The following is an 18,244-nucleotide window of genomic DNA, read 5'->3' as shown; positions in this document are numbered from 1 at the left end:
TAAAATTATACTCATGTCTCAATAATGGATGAAATACAAGAAATAGTAGTGAAGCCTTTGTTTATTTGTACGATAGAGAGCAAAAAAAAAGATAAGAGTACCTGAGATTATGTGGTTCATACAGTCAGACATCGCACAGTGCTGAAATAAACCTGTACAGTAAACAAATGCTCTTTGTATAGTAAATAATACTGTTAAAATAACCTCAAGGCAGACAACAGTTATGCGTCAAACAAAACAAGTACAAAAAAACCAATACACGTGAAATTATAACCAAAAAAACCCTTGTGTAGTATAAATATCCAAATATTCAGTGCTACATATGTTAATAAAAACACAAAAATGCAGTATTTCACTTCAGTCGATATGTTAAATCCACAGGTGGTGGAGGTTTATCTGTTTTTCCATTTCAGACGTCAGTATACAGTAACAGGAGGCTTATGCAGTCCTTGAGTGGATTGAAGATTATCTAGCACCAGTGACGTCAGACAGAATCTGGACTCTTCCGTTGGATGGACGGAACAGTTTTGGGTTGATGATATTTTAAAGGTCCAGTGTGTAGGATTTAGGGGTATATATTGACAGAAATGGAATAAAATATAATAAATATTTCTGTAGTGTAAAATCACCTGAAAACAAGAATAATTGTGTTTTCGTTACCTTATAATGAGCTGTTTATATCTACATAGGGAGCAGGTCCTCGTCTATGGAGTCCGTCATGTTGCACTGCCATGTTTCTACAGTAGCCCAGAATGGACAAACCAAACAATGGCTCTGAATATCACATTTTTGCATCATCCATTGTAGTTAGAAGCCCCACTCTGAGAAGAGAGCGCCAGAAATAGACATTCAAAGTGAAACTGCTTCAGTCAGTGTTTTTCTTGTTTAAATCAATGGGTTTGTTTTGGAAAGGAGGAGACATCTGCAGATAATCAGCTCCCAGTAAAAACCTTATGAACGTCTGGATCTTACGGACCTTAGCAGGTGCAGCTGGGGCTAGCGGCCCATCTCTGAAATGCCAAACAGCATAAGAGAAACACTAATTTGTAATGTGGAACTACTTCTTTCAGTGTTTTTACTGGTTTTAATCACCTGGTCCATTTGTTTTGGAGGGGAAGAGACCTCTGCGGATAATTCGGCTCCCAGTAAAAACCTCCTGAGTGATGAAAACTGAAGGAATTCTAACCTGGAGAAGTTTCAGCTGGTTTGCAATCTGCAATCCTCACCAAAAGATGCCAATAACCCCCTAAATCTTACACACTGGACCTTTACATTTTCTAACAACATTACAATTCTATCTTGTGAGGAGGTTGAGATAATGACATTTTGCTGTTGATGATGTTTGAGACTTTTAGATGACGTTAGATTTTGGTTAAACACAACTTAAAACCAAGAAAATATCAATGTCATCTGTTGTCTTTATTCTACGTCACTTTGACGCTGACATTAGACTAGTCCTGACATTGATGTTTGGTCACTGGATGTCATAACCTACATTCAACCAAATATCAACATCTAAAGACCTTGGTGGCCAGCTGGGCAGAGGTGACAGTGCATGTGCATACAAGCAAGTGTCCACTTAAACGTGAGCAGTCCAGAGACTTATGTGGACTTTTCATGAATGATCTTGGGGCACTTTTCTGGCTGTATGCAGTAGTTGTTGTGTAGAACCAGACCGGCAGGACACTGGCAGCCTGGGACACAGGGCTTGAAGCAGTGGCTCTCTATAACCCCCAGTGGTACGTCAACGTTAAAGCAGGTTACGGGACACGGGGGCCCGCACTCGTCAAACACAAAGCCCCTCTCCACTGGACAGCCCACAGCTGTGGAAGACAGTGACACAGAGAAAACAATAAGAACATTGTGACCACTATAGCTTCAAGGGTGACCAGTGGGAGTTAGCAGGTGTCTGACAGCAATAAGAAAACAACATCGTCTTTTCATTTTTATTTGAGGCTACATTGTTGTGGCAAAGCATCACTGAGCAGTTTACAATAGGAGATGGTTGACTTTGGTGAGTGTTTGATCCAAGACAGTGCCCAAGTCATTTTGAGATGTAGAAATAGAAAATCTACTTTATATATTTGACTGTTACATTTATTTTACTTACGCATGTAGTTCATAAAAATCCTCACCTGTCACGCTTTACTTTTTATATTGTTGAAAAATCATAAAGTAGATGTTTAAAGCCCCTGAAAACTTGATGATTTCCCATCTAAAGCCATCAGTCTGCACCTCTATCAACTGTCATCAACTCCCACATTGACACTCTAACTGCACGTCAAACTGATCACCTAAGCATTCATCCTAGAGCCTGACAAACATTAGCAATATTAAATAAACAGCCATAAACACAGAGCAACTGTGTGTGAGCTGTCTTCTGTTAAAAAGGTGTTTCTTCCTACAATCCACTGCCTTATTAAAATCCAGGGCTCTGACCAGATAGCTGGATACTTAGCTAATTATGTGCTAGTTATGTTTGTCTGAGCTCTCCGAGTTGCCTTCCAGGGATATTAAACATTTTTGACTCGTTACTCCTGCAATTTGTGCAGTTTGAGGCACAAAAACAACTTCACATGTTGATCTTGTCATAAGCTCTGAATCATTATTATCTCTGCCAGGTGTAAGCCTGGAGGGGATCGTGCGTTTGGTCCTGTGTGTGCATCTGTCTTTTGGCAGCTAATCTCGAATTCTACTGGACCAATCAGCCTAATATTTTGTGTGCATGTGTATGACAGTATGCTAAAGGACTTCTTGTGGTTGTGGTGATTCACAATTGGTAAAAAAAAAAAAAAAAGTTTTATATCATTAATGACTGCTGACTCCCCTGAAGTGGATGGCAAGTTTTCCGGAAATAGTCTTGGCTAAAAAGAAGAAGCCTTACCATCTGTTGTGGGCCACATTTGGGCCTTCATCATGGCTCAAAACCTGACATCCATAAAAAAACTTTGGTCTCACTTTGAACCACAGTATCTGCATATTAACCCCATACCCAATATGTTATGATCCTCTACAGTTAGGCACAATACGAGATGAAAAAAAAGACCCATTTTTGTTATCTTTACAACCATCTTGTTTAGCTGTGCTGCATGTACGTCTCTAGTGGCCATGATCAGCTCCGGATGCCACCTGGTTGACATCTGTAGTCTGCTCAGTGCACATTTCTAGTCCTGGTTTGCTTTCTGTCCCAACATGGCTGCACATCTCCAATGACCCATCTATTATGTACTTTGGCCGATTATTACCCACATGTATCGCTTTCCCCCATCGCTCTTACTCAGAAGCGGATTAAAAGATATGTTATCAGGACCTTTAAGTATGTGTTTCACTCACCACACAGTGAGGGACTCCTCCATTTCAGGATGACTCCGGCTTCTCTGCACTGACTTGCGTAGGCCTCCAGAGTGTCACACAGGCACTCATCAGTGTTGGCCCCACAGGCACAGAGGTCGTACACACAGGCTCCGTACCACGGCTCAGGAGGCACCACCCGATGGCAGGGCTTAAAGGCGGCCGACTTCAGGACCTTACAGCGAGCGTTGGCCCCCTTCTTAGCCTGGTAACCTGCATCTTTACAGGGGTCGACATTCTCGCCGGGGCGACAGGATGAAAGGGCGTGGCTACCATTTGTGACCTACAATGAAAAAACAGATTTTAAAAGATTTGTTTTTGTATGACAGTTTCACTTTATTTTATTCTGTCTCTATATGTATTTATTTTACCCTCCAGCTGTTGCCAAAGTCAGACTCTGACAGGCTGATCCGTCCATTGGGCATTCGGAGGTCATCCTGGTAGTAGTTGTTGAAGTTTCCACAGAGGCCACACATGTGGTCCTTATAGGAGCCTGGAACACTCACTTCTAGATGTGAACGTCCACTCCACAGCACCTAAAGGTGAGCCAGTGAGTGTCAATGTGTGACAGAATTTGGGAGTGCCCGAACTGTTAGTGTTTCCAATCATATGTTATTATATCATAAAAGAGACAAGACTGTACCTTCAGCCCGATGTTAGTGTTGAGTAAGATGGTGTTGGTTTGTCGTTCTACATAGATGTACGGTTCTCTGAGGAACGGCAACGCCACGACCTCATCATTCACCTGAGGAGTACGGCTTAGTTGATGCATGACACAAACATGATTGTTTAAAAATTATTTGCATTATTTGTACACACAAACCTTCACGACCCAGTCCTGGAGCAGCTGCACTGTGATCTCTCCTATAAACACAGTCACCTCTTTAGTCCAGGACACTCCTTTACGCCCACGATCATCGTTAGTGGCATGAATGCTGTACAAACAAACAAACAGGAGTCATAGAGCAGGACATATACAGTATTAACATTTCAATATCAGTAATTTACTTTAAAAATCAGCTTCTTCATTCAAAGGTCACATAAAAAGACATGTCGATTGATATATTTTTTTAATTGAACGTTAGCGAGGACTTGAAATCAAAAGTTGTTGCTTCAGTCTTAATAGCAGGTTACAAAAGTAAAGTATCTTGAAAAGTGGATGTGTCTGCAAACTGACACACATCCAATCCGTTTTGCTGCTGCTAGTTACTTTACGGCACCAAACCTTTCTGGCATGTGACCACTTACAGCCAGAAAACTCTAAAAACCTAAAGTACTAATCTTGAACATTAAATGCACATGACTAAACATAAAACAATCAAAGTTAAAGTTCAGGAAAGGAAAAAACATTATTTATTATGGTGTAACACTCCATAACTCATCAGGAGTGTGTGACTTGTTTAATATAATCAACAGTGTCCTTGAAACATAAGCAAGCAACTTACCAGCTAGCATCCCATTTTGATTACAATACTGCTAAATCCTGAGTGGGCCAGGTAAGTATGTGAGTAAATAAAGTAACACCTGCACACTTCATGCCACAAAAGTTTAATGAAGACACAGTTTTGATCCTGCTTGGATGGGCCAAAACGATTTTGACCTGATGAAGATCCAAGCAGGATCAAAACTGTGGCTTCATTAAAGTTTTATGGCAAAGAGATAGTGTGCAGGCGTTACTTATTTCTTCATGTGCACTGTTACTGATAGCCTTGTGCCTGCGTGATGTGCTTATAATTACTCTCCCTCAACTGCATGTAAATATGCAACATCAACTTTTTCCATCAGAGTCACTCACATTTCAAACCAGGGGGAGGAGCTAAAAGAAAACTGAATACATAAATCAGTCATAAGTCAATAAGCAAATCTGTTCAAAATTTGGCAGAATTTTTTTTCACGTTAAGACCCGAACATTTTAGAAGCTGTCTTAGAAAACATGTTTTTGGGGTCTTAAAAACCAGTTAACATCTACTTCTGATCTCTTGTCACAGGTTATTTGGATTGTTTTTAGAGGGTAACTGTAACTGTGGAAGGGAAGTATCAGTAGTAGTTGAAGGAGTAGACAAAACACGCTTACTACAGCACTTTATTGGGTAACCATGGCGACCCACTCACCTGAAGTCTCCTCCCTCACAGTCCTGTGCCAGGATGTAAGTGCAGGCCCCCTGGAAGTGCAGCATGCGTCCGTCGAAGGTGCGATAATGAGGGTCGCCGAAGGCAATGCAGGTGGCTGGACGAGGCAGGCAGTGAGGACAACACAAACCTGGGACGATGGCTGGCATCTCATCCTGAGAGAGCAAACACACACACACACACACACACACACACACACACACACAGAAACACACACGTATATTCAGATACACTGTCTGTGTAACTAAGAGGAACCCAGGAGACTGAAGTGTCAAAATGAGCCCTGAGGAGCCAGAGTGTAAACACTGATGAGAGATGTCAGATATTTAGTCTCTCTTTACAGAATAAAAATTCAGGACACTGAAGCATCATGGGAAAATTTCAGACTATGATGAAACACTGAGAAAGAGTGTGCGTGTTTATAATACTGACTGTTGCACAGGTGAGGGGAGGGCAGCGTTCACTTTGACAGTGCACGTCTCCGTACACACACGTACAGCTGGTGCACTCATCCACCTCCCACTGCTCGTTGGAGTGATACACTGTTCCCTGGTGCAAACACGACGCCTCGGAGTCTACAACACACACGCACAAACACAGACACACACAGATTAAACTTGTTAGTCACAACACTAAAGTTAGGGACGCTCACTGTGTTGGCTGTCTGGGATACCTTGGCATTCATAGCAGCATTTCCCTGGAATCTTCACTGGCCTCTGAGCATCCAGACAAACTGCAGGTAAACACTCTTCAATGGTGCACTCGATGTAGCCCAACTAAAGAGGAAACACGGAAAGAAAAAAGATTACTTTAGAAGAAAATGGTCTGAACAGATACAAGATCTATTACCAGTCTTGTCCAGTGGTGAGAGTAATTAAGTACATTTACTCATGTACTGAACTTCAGTACAATTTTGAGGTAGCTTACATAACTCAAGTGTTATGCTGCTCTATACCTCTTTCACCCCATATCAGAGAGAAATGTGCGCTTCTTACTCAAGTTACTCTGACAGATAGAGTTTCTTGTTACCTTTCAGATTCAAATTTTACATACAAAAAAAAAGAATCAGTTTCTAAAATATGATGCCTTGTTACTGATTGTATATGAAACAGTTACAATAAGCTTCACCTTGACTAATTACACCATTTAGTGCTGCTTGCACGATCAAATAATATAACACTGACAGAGGCCATTCTGCATAATGAGGACTTTTGGTTTTAATACTCAAAGTACATTTTGTTGCTATACATCTACTCTTTTAATTAAAGGCCCAGTGTGTAGGATTTAGTAGCATCTTGAGGTGACATTACAGAACTGAAACTTCTACTGTGTGCCAAGAGTGTAAGAGAACTACGGCGGCTGATGCAACAATGCAAATGGCCCTATCTGGAACCAGGGTTTATCTGTCTGTTTAGGCTACTGTAGAACAGCATGAAGATCCTTGGGGAGACAACCCACAAAGTATGTAGAGATAAACGCCTTATTCATAGTGCAATGCGCCATTCTGCAACCTGCTGGTTCACACCGATGCAACTGGATGAGACAGTGTGTCATTTCTATGCAACAACTCTCTGTGCTCCCGTTCTGATTTCCAGCTTTTCAGGCTGATTTTGTGGCTGAATATAATTTGTAGATTCTTAAAATATGAATGAGGATAGTGATAGTGAGATACTGGCTACAGAGGCATTGGTAGCAGTGATGAAACTGCAAAAAACATCAACAAAACCAGCATCAGATGGACCAGATCTTTATTACTTTCTTTATGCTTTATTCATTCACCATTCTCTCTCCATCCCACCCCACCACTCCCTCTAATCATCTGGTTAAGGGTGTTCCCTCTCCTGGTCAGCCAGTCAAACCAGCCACGAGCTCATTCAGCCATTCACATTGCTTCAGCCAAACTTTAAATCTGTTCTCCTCTCTGCTCCTGTCAGCTGTCATTTTAGGCGGAATCGTTGCACCCTCCTTGACCCCATTCACCTCCAGTCTCCTTATCCAGGCCTCATCAAAAGCCCATTCCTCTTCTCATCCATACCCTCAGCTTCCTCTTTATCTCATCTCATCACCCCCATTACCACCACCAGCGTCTAGACTCCGTAGGGGGAGATCCCTAATCTACAACACCTTCACAACCCTCCTGGAATAGATAACGTCACAATGGGCTCAAATCGCCAAAGACTTTTCACATTCCTCATACTTATGTGCGTCATGTAAATAAATATTTTCTCTCTCTCTGAACAAGTCTCTCCTGATTGAAATGTTTTTGGATCAGAGGGTTTCTTTGTTGATTTGTTTTCTGTTCCTCAGCAGGATCACGGAAAAACTTCTGCACAGATTATCATAAAACTTGGTGGAATGGTGTAACATGGGCCAAGGAAGAACCCGTTAAATTTTGGAGCGGGTCCAAATCACGAGGCAGATATACAAATTATTTTTCACTTTTGTTAGCATTGCGAGCATTTGGCCTTGGCGGAGGTCTGCGGTCTCAACGTGCTCTTCTAGTTTTATTGTTTTTTAGGGATTTGAAATGTCAGACTCTTTTGTTTGCAACACGCTGACAAACAACAGTCTTGAACGCTGCTTGAGATATTTGGCATGAACAGTGTGAGTATTTCTGTAAGACTCACATTACAGGTACATGTGACGCAGTCGTCATCGCTGTCTGTCCAGCTGCTGCCGTTGGGCACATGTCTGTTCGAGCCGTCAATCACACAATCTGTATGAAACACAGGAGAACCGTCACGATATAATAATAATGGATGTTAGGACTTGCTTAAAACGTTAAAAGACACAGCGAACAGACAAACTGTAAGAAAGACGGTGATATCTCACATTTACAAACAGGGCAGCATGACTCTGGAGAATTGAACTGTTCATGAAGAGGGCAAGTGAGTGGAGGGCAGTTCTGATGTAAGCAGGTCCAAGTCAAGTCCTAAATCACAGACACAGTATCACTGCACAGAGTCACATGGTATCTGGACTGTAATCTGATCAGAACAGTTAGATCTCAAAGGGCAGAGATGTCAAACTGAAACTCATTGCACTCTGACATTTCCTATCATTTATAGGCAAATGAAATGGTTAAAAATAAAAAAATTTAGGCTATATGGTTTCTAAGAGATGATGGACAGAAGACAAGGTGCATGTCGTCGCTACGGTACCTTGCACTGGCAGGTAAAACAAGGGTCATCTGTCGCCAAGACCTCGTTGCCAATCAGCGCAGAGGTGCAGTTACTGAGAGGCTCTAAACAAACACACAGATGTCACAAAGCTCAGTGACAGTGCAGAGATAATACACGGTGTATCACAAAAGGCGGTTTAGTACTGACGTGCACAGACAGGACAGCAGGAGTCTGGGCTGGAGAACAAGATGTTGTTCTTGGGACAGTCGACCAGACTGGGACACTGCTTTCGGTAACACCTCAGGTGTTGCTCTCCATCTGGCATCACCTGCGACACAAACAGCTTGGATTACAACCACCACAGTTACTAATATAACTTCTAATTTAACTACTACTGCCAATGAAACCTCTGGATCTTCCATAGGATCTTCCATATCTGTTTCAATTAGTACCGTTTTAACCCCTGTTATTAAGTAGAGCTGAAACTCGATTCATCTATAAAACTGAGTGACAGAAGATTAATCAGAGACAGACAGTTTAATAATCATTTGGAAATGGATGATTTACTGCTTTTCTGTTTTATTTAACTGGTAATTGAAATCTTTGGGATTCAGAACACTGACCTCTGGAACTTGTGCAGGCCATTTTCACTATTTTCTGATGTTTTATACATTAAAAACTTAATGGTACAATAATTTGTGCAGTAGTTCAACTGTACAATATGCTCTGCAATAATTCATTTGTACAATACTTCTTTTAAGTTCATTATCATTTATTCTATTGCTGTATCTATACCTAACACACTTTGTAGTATTTGGAACATATTTGTACATATTTCATACATTTCATAAGACACAGATAAGATAAGGTAAGAAATTCTGTTTTGTTGTGACATGTTACAATTGATTTTATAATGTATATAACACAGAGAAATCATAAAGTTGTAGTGATAATATAACTTTGTTAAGATGAATAGATTAATCTTTTAACATGAGATAAGATAAGAAACCATGTGACACATTACAGTTGCTCTTATACTGTATAATAGCATAGCAAAAAAATATAAATGAAAAAATAAGAATTATGTTAAAATTGTGCATTCAGCCACAATATATGTCTAACACAATATATACATCCATCACCCAAAATATTAAAACCACTGATGGGTGAGGTGAATAACATTGACCATCATGTTACAGTGCAATATTCTGATGAAAATGGGTTGTTCTGAAATCCATGTGGATGCCACCTGACGTGCACTACGAATGGCACGTAGAATGTGACAAAGAGCTCAAGATAATGACCTGGCCTCCAAATTCCCCAGACCTCAATCTGATTCATTGTCTGTAGGACATGCTGGTACCCCACCTTATAACCAGCAGGTCTCAAAGGGTCTGCCACTAACACCCCGACGCCAGACAACACAGGACATCCCCAAAGGTCCTGTGTCCATGCCTTGACATGTCAGAGCCAAGTCTGATCCAACGAAGCTCCACAGTGGATCAGAGGTACGTCTGGTGTACCAGCACATCTCATGAATGCTCCATCAGATTGGGGTCTGGGGAACTGGGTGGCCAGGTCAATGCCTTGAGCTCTTTGTCACATTCCTCTGACCATTTCTTAACAGTTTTAGGGGTGTGGCATGGCACACTGTCCTGCTGGGGATGCCACTGCCACTTGGGAGTGCTGTTGCCATGAGAGGGGTGTACCTGGTCTGCAATGGTGGGTTGGTGCGTTTTAAAGGGATAGTGCACCCAAAAATGAAAATTCAGCCATTATCTACTCACCCTCATGCCGATGGAGGCTCAGGTAAAGTTTTAGAGTCCTCAAAACACTTCCAGAGATCCCAGGGGAGAGGGGGTAGCAACACAACTCCACCTAATGGAGGCTTACGGCGCCCCAGATTCAAACGTCCAAAAACACATAATTGAAACCACAAAATATCTCCATACTGCTCGTCCGTAGTGATCCAAGTGTCCTGAAGCCCTGACATAAAAAGCTGTTTGGAAAAACATTATTTAAACTCTGTTTTTAGCCTCAATGTAGCCTGTAGCTCTGACTGCTTCTCTGTGCACTGCGCTCACGTCTGCGCACTTGGATCACTACGGACGAGCAGTATGGAGATATTTTGTGGTTTCAATTATGTGTTTTTGGACGTTTGATTCTGGGGCGCCGTCAGCCTGCATTAGGTGGAGTTATGTTGCTACCCACTCTCCCCTTGGATCTCCGCAAGTGATGTGAGGACTCTAAAACTTCACCTGAGCCTCCCTCAGCATATGGGTGAGCTGATAATGGCTGAATTTTCATTTTTTGGGTGCACTATCCCTTTAAGTGGCATCCACATAAATTCCAGGACCAAAGGTTTCCCAGCAGAACATTGCTTTGTAACGAGATTATCGATATTATTCATTTCACCTATCAGTGGTTTGAATGTTTTGGCTGATCAGTGTATATATGGCTTCTTAATGCACACTCCTTATTTTATACTTCTATTTTTTTATAATTATAATTATAATTAATTATTTATAATTATAATTATTATAAAATAAGCCTCATTATTATTAACAGTTGCTCTCTCTATTTTTTAATTATAAAAAACAGAGCAACTGTAATGTATCACACAGTTTCTTTTCTTATCTTATACTAAAAGATTAATCAGTTCATCTAAAAAAATCTTTAAATATTCACTACATTAACAAGCTACAGATAAAAATGTCGTAATCAGGTTTTCAGTTGTTAGGTGTGTATGCATCGTACCTCACAAGTGCAGATCTGACAGGGGTCATCTGCTGGATGGAAACTCTCACCTGGACCGTACACTCGGCCCTCAAATACACAGTCTGCTCAAAAAACAATCATATAAAATTATCAAGCACCACAGTGAAAGAAAATCCTAATAGGAAACATGAGTGTGCCTTAGATTTTTTCATTAGCTTACCAGCGCAGACAGGGCAGCACTCCCCGGGCACGCTGATGAAGTTGATGCATGGAGATAGACAGCGTACTTCAGAGCAGGTGGTCACCCCGTCCACACACATGCACGTCATACAGGGAGTGGAGTCTGCGAACCAGCTGCTGCCCTCAGCATGCTCCTCTCCTCCATACATACAACCTGAGAGGGACAATTAAACAGCTGGTAAAAACGATCTCCTTCTGCGATTATAATTTTCAGTGATCAAGTTACCTCTGCAGCGAGGACAGCAGGCCCCTGGATCAGTCACCTGGTGCATACAAGACAGCTTGGGACACTCAGGAGATGCACATTGCACCTCACCTGCCTGCAAGACTCAGATAGATTAGTGCTTAAATACAAGGAAAGTGCAAATATGGAGAGAATAGACAGTGATAGAAGAGTCAGACCTGGCAAGTGCAGGTGGAACAGTGGTTTGAACGCAGAGTCCATGCCTGCCCGTCACTGAACTCCTGTCCATCGAGTGAACACGCTGAGACAGACAAGAGACAAAGACGAAAAAAATTCTCAATGAGGTTCAGAGAGATATGGTTTGTTTTCATGTGTCATGTTTATATGTGTATGTAAGTTTGTGCCCATGTGATTTTTGTGATCATTTGCGTGAATTTGAGGTGGCTTTTATCAACTCCCACAAACACCTTTAGGTGCTTTTTAGAGTTAAATTGCAGGAAGTGATAAATCCAAAATGAAACGACAATAAAAAATATTTCTGAACATAAAAGTTTATTAAATATTGAGGCCACAAATTTGCTAGAGTGAAACACATGTAGGCCTTCACATTCAGTTTGTACCTGTGCACTCAGGGCAGCACTGTCCTGGCCTGGTAACTGGTCGGAGACAGGGTGTTGGCGGGCAGACCAGAGGCACACAGGTGACAGTGCCTCTGACACAAGTGCAGCGCTGGCAGGGGTTGGAGGAGGGTGTGAAGGTGTGACTGTGAGAGTGGACGACACCCTCATACAGACAAGAGTCACAGACGGGGCAGCAGGTATCTGAAGGGACTGGGTGGGAGCAGCGGACTGGACACGGTCTCCTCTGACAGTTCACCACCTCATTCTGAAAGAGAAAAAGGAATCAGACAGTAAGAATTTTGATTATATGCACAGTCTTTTTCATTCGGTAAGAACTGTCAGACTGACCAGACAGGAGCATGACGAGCAGGGATCGGAGGGAGAAGTGAAGGTGGAGCCGGACTCATACTCCCTCCCCTGATGAAGACAGATCCCTGTGCAGACAGGGCAGCACTCCCCAGGAGGAGTCACTGGACGCGCACAGGAAACACTTGGACAAGACATGTGCGAACACACCACAGCGCCGTTCTAAACACACACACACACACACACACACACACACACACACACCCACGCACGCACACAATGAGGATGACAATATTTCCCTTACATAGTCAGCTACAGTCCTCCTATAGTGCTCTAAATCTTAAATCTTAAATCTTAAATCTACAAACAAAAATCTACAGTGCATGGAAAATAAAATGCACGTGTGGTAGTACCAGACAGGAGCAGAGCTGACAGTGGTCTGTAGGGTGCGGGAACCGCTCTCCGTTGAAACAGTCTCGTCCATTAAAGTTGCATCCATCACACACTCTGCATGCACACCCATCCAGTCCTGGGTGTGGGCATGACACCGCAGGGCATCTTCTCTGTGCACACACCACTTCACCTTTCTATGTAAAAAAAAGAAAGAAAGAAAGAAAAAAATGTACAGTAGCTGTGAGGGTACAGCAACTCCCAAAACCAAATCCAGCCCTTCTCCCTCTCACTGAGCACGTGCAGTCCTGGCACCCGCCCTCTCCTCCTGGAAGGATCTGTCCGTCAACATAAGTCACACCTTGGAACTGACAACCTACACACAGTAGAGTGAAATATCAGTACTTATTTATTCTATATAGCGTGAACTGCGATATTTTGTAAGCTGGTTACCATCACAGACAGGGCAGCCACACGGGTCGGTGATCGGGTGAGTACAGCAGGCTGCTGGACACGTCTTCTTCACACATCGCACTGAACCGCTCTGTAGAAGAAGAAGCACGACACATTGGCTCGAGAGATTAACCAGCAGGAATGTGTATGTGTGTGTTGATGCTACCTGACAGGTGCATTCAGCACAGAGGTTTCCTGGGTCAGGGATCGACTGTCCGTTTGCGAGGACTGCATTGTTATAGAAGCAGCCTATAAAATAAAAACAGGTTTGTTTTGTCACTTTGTAACATTTTAAAGCAATGATCCTAAACCAGGAATGACTTTGACTTTACATACGTTCACATTCTCCACAGCATTGCCCAGGTGGTTTGTAAGGGTGGCTGCATTCTCCATTGCAAGGTATCTTGGTGCAGATGACCTCCCCGCCGTAACAGTAACACACGCCACAGGGGTCTTTGTCATCAGCAAACTCAGTGCCATCAGGATATTCTTTACCATGAAACATGCAGCCTGCAAGTCGAAAAAAATGGAGATTAAGATATTTTTGAGATAACCAAGAGAAAACACTTCCCAAGGAAAGTGCTGACAGGAAAGTCTGTGGATCCTCCTCAGTAAGGGTGACACTCACTATCACAGGACATGCAGCACTGTCTCCGGACTGGGTGGTTACAGTTGGCCAGTGGACAGCGCTTCCTCTCACACTGGACAGAGCCCTCACGGCAAATACACTGTGCACATGGGTCTGATGCATCATCCCACGTCTCCCCATTAGATCGCTCTTGGCCCTCATATAGGCAGCCTGCGAGGGAAATAAGACATAAAGGAAACTATTTGACTAGAAAAACATCTGTGTCAAACTTTCTTTTGTTGCAACAGATGACAGAATGTGCTTGATCAAAATATGAAAAGTGCTTTGTCTTTAAGTTATCTTGGCAGGACTTAATGTACCTTCACAGGTCCGGCAGCACTGCTGTGTGATGGGGTGAGAGCATGGAGCGAATGTGCAGGGCTTGCGCTGACAGTGAACAGTCCCATTGGTGCAGGTGCATGTTCGACAGCTGTCAGCTGGGTGGTAGAAACGCTCAGTGTGTCTGTAGGATCGTTGCTCGTACACACAGTCCAAAGGAGGAGCTGAGGGAATATGAGGGAAAACTATATCAACTATACAGCGTCATAATCTCTGCTGTGTTCGACCATCATGTGTGAAGAAACAAACTCAATAGCAGATCATCACACAAATGAACATCATATCAACCACAGAAGCAGTACAGCCGGTGAAATTAAAAAATATAGCATTTGATCTAAATCTTCAAACTCTAAATCCTTGATGGCAAAATATCAGATGAAGACAATAGGAAGCCACTGGTTTGTATATAAAGATAAAAAAACAATTAAAAATACGAGCAAAAATGGGCCTAATAGCTGTATTTAAAATAAATAGGCAAACATTTTAGAGCTAATACGTTAAATTAAATTAAATCAAAAATAGATAGACAGAATACAACTGCAACTTTCTGAACACATATTTCCAAGGTGGTAATCATTTATAAGGGCCCATACTCCACCCAACACATTGCTGGATGGTCTTTGTGGGGCCCCCCACCTCAGTGATGCTTGACATATGTGCTCTTCTTTTCTTAATTCTTCTTCTACATCAAACAGTGGGTTTTTGATTTTTTACATGTGTTTTTGATTTTTTAATTTTCATTCTGTAAATCTTTTAATCTGGAAAGCCTTTTGTGCTCAGCTTGAAAAGTGCTAAATGGAAAAATAAATAAAAAAATTATAAGCTTTTTAGGTGATTCTTCGCACAACACCAATTAGTCCAAATTGCATTCAAATAATTTTGGTACTTTCCAAAGGGCTCACTAGCAAAGTGTAAATCTGTTCAGTTAAGTGTAAAAACCATAATGCTGGCAGCTTTGGGAGACACTCAGATCATTAGCAAAGCAGGAGGCTACAACTAGAGTCCATTAATAAACTGAGACAGCCCACTTCAGTTTCATCTCCTGTATCTGTGACACATGGGCTTCACCAGTGTCGCGCCCCTTTAGAAGACCAGCTGCGGCCATTCATTGCAATAGGAAACTGAACACGAGTACAGATTATAACCATTTCCTTCGTCCCATAGTCACTGAAGTAAATATTGGACCCCATTTTAACAGCCCCAATCCTTCTAAACATTATTACACTGAAATGGCATTTTTCTGACAGACAAATCAGAAGAAAATTAAATTTGTTCGAGACATGTCTCTGTTTTAGCAACATACTCTCGTGAGATCTGGCAACAACTGATGTGATGTTACACTCAGCTGATAACAGACATTAAGCTAGCAGATAAAAACAATCAACAAAATAAGGAATAAAGATTAAATTTGTGCTGTATATAGTGTTGTATTATTTCAAATCTGATTTCATCCATCCACATGACATTCTGTTTTCTAACGGGATTTAAGGCAGTCTTTTTGAGATGGGCATCAGAGATGTAGGTATCATGGGAAAGTGTGAGTCACACTGAATTCAAAAATTTGTGTGTCATGACTGTGTTCAGATTTCACTCAAAGCTTTTCGACAAAATTGTGGTAAAAGGATGCTAATGGATTTTACGCATCCAAATTGCCTCTATGAGCTGTGACCACTGTGAGGCCGATTAGGGTGAGAACATACAATTACCAACCTCCCATTGCTTTTAGAGGACACCTGTTTTTAACTTCACTGCACTCCTCCTTCAACTTTCTAGCACAGCAGGCACGCATCACAGTCACTGCCACAGACATCTCACATCCCTGTTTTATCTTTCTTGCACATCCTTACCAGGACACTGGGGGCAGCATTCTCCAGGCAGCACATTTGGGTTCGAGCACGGCAGCGGTGGACATCTCCTCATCAGACACTGGACATTCCCATTCTACAACAAACACAACACAGATTGAAATAAAAACCTGCTTCAAGAAGACCACAGGTGAACACAGCAGGAGTCGTGCTGTGATACTGATTATTCTTACGATGCAGCTGCATGTCCTGCATCTGTCAGTAGGATGAGGAAACTCCTCTCCATTGGGATACTCCTTCCCAGCGTAGCTGCAGCCTGATGCAGAGGGATATTATGTAACTGTGAGATTTTGATTTGTTAAATATGTTTAACTGATAGAAAATCCATGTTTTCTCACCGTTGCAGTTGTTCTGACAGCACGTTCCAGGTAGAGGAGCGTTACAGCGAGGATTAGGGCATTGCGGTTGGTGGCAGTCAATCTGGCCGCTCACACACCTACACTCCTCACACACACTCACAGGGTTAGGAAAAGCCTCTCCATCCACAAATACGTGGTTTTCAAAGGAGCAGTCTGGGAAAGATACAAACACACAGACACTATAGTGAGCTGAGAATAAACTTATTCAAATTAAAATTGATTCATGACCAAATCTCTTTCTGAGGTTGCGTACCTGGACATTTAGGGCAGCACTCTCCAGCTGGTGTGTATGGGTTGGAGCAGTTAAGTGGAGGACAAGGTCTCCTCTCACACTCTACACTGCCATGCTGAGGAGAAAGGAAGGCCGTATCAGCAGGTTTGAAGGTGAACAGTACTGTGTAGTGTGTGTGTGTGTGTGTGTGAACATCAGTGCACTCACCTGACATGTGCAGATGTGGCATGGGTGGTCAGGGGTTGTAAACCTCTGGCCGTTGCTATAGATACGATGGTTATAGGTGCAGCTTTCACACACTGCACAACAGGAGCCTAAGGAAAGGAAAGAGACAGTGAGGTTACACAGTCGTCAGCATATGAACAAAGTACGGCGTTTTGGGTAGGTCTTCGTTTCCACCGGTCCCGACTAAAATGGGGCCAGCAGCATTTTCAAAGGTCTCCATTTTAGGGGTTCCAAAATGCCAGAATAGTGTCGATACCAGGTGTAAACATAGCAATAGTTATGCAGTTTAAAATGAAAACGTATTAATGTCAGTGTAGCCTCAGACACACACACTCTTACCAGTGATCTTGGTGGGATGCAGGCACTCAGTGGGGCCACACTGTGTGTGTGTACACACCGTCTCTCCATTCACACAGGTGCAGCTGGAACAGGGACCCTCAGGGTGCCATTTGGAGCCTTCCTCATATTCCACCCCCTCCAACACGCAGGCTATAATGAGAAAAGAGGAGTTTTCATACAGTATATTTATTGATGAGCTGCGCTTGCGTGTGTGTGTGTGTATGTGTGTGTGCATCATTACCTTTACAGATTGGACAGCACAGATGTGGATCTATAATAGGGTTGGAGCATGGGACAGGAGGGCACTTCTCTTCACGGCAAATGACATTCCCACCCTGTAGCAGACATAAAGTATGAAAACATTATGATTACAGTGTGTTTCAGTTTATAGGAGCATACAGAACCCTAACAGCTATTATGTGCCCACTGGGTGCTGTAAAAAAAATATAGTCATACAGTGCTCTAAGAGCCAAAAGAGAGTGAAAACATTAGACTTTTTTTGAGATGTAAGACAAATGTATAACATCTCTTTGTAAATAAAGATAAAACACACTTGCCCACTTTCTTCTAGAGCTGCAAAGGTTAATCGATTAGTTGTCAACTATTAAATTAACTGCCAACTAATTTCATAATTGGAATAATTGGTGAATTGGTATGAGTCATCTAATCTAAATAAGTAAAAAATCTCTCATATTTCCAGGTTTCTTTATTCCTCTTCGACAACAAGCTGAATATCTTTGGGT

At 42.2% G+C, this 18,244-nt stretch overlaps 1 protein-coding gene across 1 annotated transcript in view; it reads right to left on the bottom strand.

Annotated features, from left to right (window-relative positions):
- Window positions 1-43: 43 nt before the first annotated feature.
- Window positions 44-18,244, bottom strand: part of LOC125887210 (kielin cysteine rich BMP regulator) — a 33,318-nt gene continuing 15,117 nt past the window's right edge. Inside the window, exons 15-46 of the mRNA XM_049573868.1 lie at window positions 17,743-17,836; window positions 17,502-17,651; window positions 17,145-17,251; window positions 16,959-17,052; window positions 16,685-16,858; window positions 16,520-16,602; window positions 16,329-16,422; window positions 14,463-14,645; window positions 14,143-14,313; window positions 13,851-14,024; window positions 13,681-13,763; window positions 13,515-13,605; window positions 13,355-13,437; window positions 13,085-13,258; window positions 12,714-12,893; window positions 12,366-12,630; window positions 11,964-12,046; window positions 11,788-11,881; window positions 11,542-11,715; window positions 11,361-11,443; window positions 8,811-8,931; window positions 8,643-8,725; window positions 8,314-8,413; window positions 8,109-8,197; window positions 6,155-6,257; window positions 5,914-6,056; window positions 5,464-5,636; window positions 4,175-4,286; window positions 3,995-4,096; window positions 3,723-3,887; window positions 3,334-3,634; window positions 44-1,823 (exon numbers count right to left, since the gene is read on the bottom strand). Coding sequence (XP_049429825.1) covers window positions 1,603-1,823; window positions 3,334-3,634; window positions 3,723-3,887; window positions 3,995-4,096; window positions 4,175-4,286; window positions 5,464-5,636; window positions 5,914-6,056; window positions 6,155-6,257; window positions 8,109-8,197; window positions 8,314-8,413; window positions 8,643-8,725; window positions 8,811-8,931; window positions 11,361-11,443; window positions 11,542-11,715; window positions 11,788-11,881; window positions 11,964-12,046; window positions 12,366-12,630; window positions 12,714-12,893; window positions 13,085-13,258; window positions 13,355-13,437; window positions 13,515-13,605; window positions 13,681-13,763; window positions 13,851-14,024; window positions 14,143-14,313; window positions 14,463-14,645; window positions 16,329-16,422; window positions 16,520-16,602; window positions 16,685-16,858; window positions 16,959-17,052; window positions 17,145-17,251; window positions 17,502-17,651; window positions 17,743-17,836 — 4,347 coding nt within the window. The 3' untranslated portion in view covers window positions 44-1,602. The remainder of the gene's footprint in view (window positions 1,824-3,333; window positions 3,635-3,722; window positions 3,888-3,994; window positions 4,097-4,174; window positions 4,287-5,463; window positions 5,637-5,913; window positions 6,057-6,154; window positions 6,258-8,108; window positions 8,198-8,313; window positions 8,414-8,642; window positions 8,726-8,810; window positions 8,932-11,360; window positions 11,444-11,541; window positions 11,716-11,787; window positions 11,882-11,963; window positions 12,047-12,365; window positions 12,631-12,713; window positions 12,894-13,084; window positions 13,259-13,354; window positions 13,438-13,514; window positions 13,606-13,680; window positions 13,764-13,850; window positions 14,025-14,142; window positions 14,314-14,462; window positions 14,646-16,328; window positions 16,423-16,519; window positions 16,603-16,684; window positions 16,859-16,958; window positions 17,053-17,144; window positions 17,252-17,501; window positions 17,652-17,742; window positions 17,837-18,244) is intronic.

Source organism: Epinephelus fuscoguttatus, linkage group LG4 (genome assembly GCF_011397635.1).
Source record: "Epinephelus fuscoguttatus linkage group LG4, E.fuscoguttatus.final_Chr_v1".
Taxonomy (NCBI): domain Eukaryota; kingdom Metazoa; phylum Chordata; class Actinopteri; order Perciformes; family Serranidae; genus Epinephelus; species Epinephelus fuscoguttatus.
Note: the sequence above shows the minus strand (reverse complement) of the source record. Positions and strands in the feature narration are given on the sequence as shown.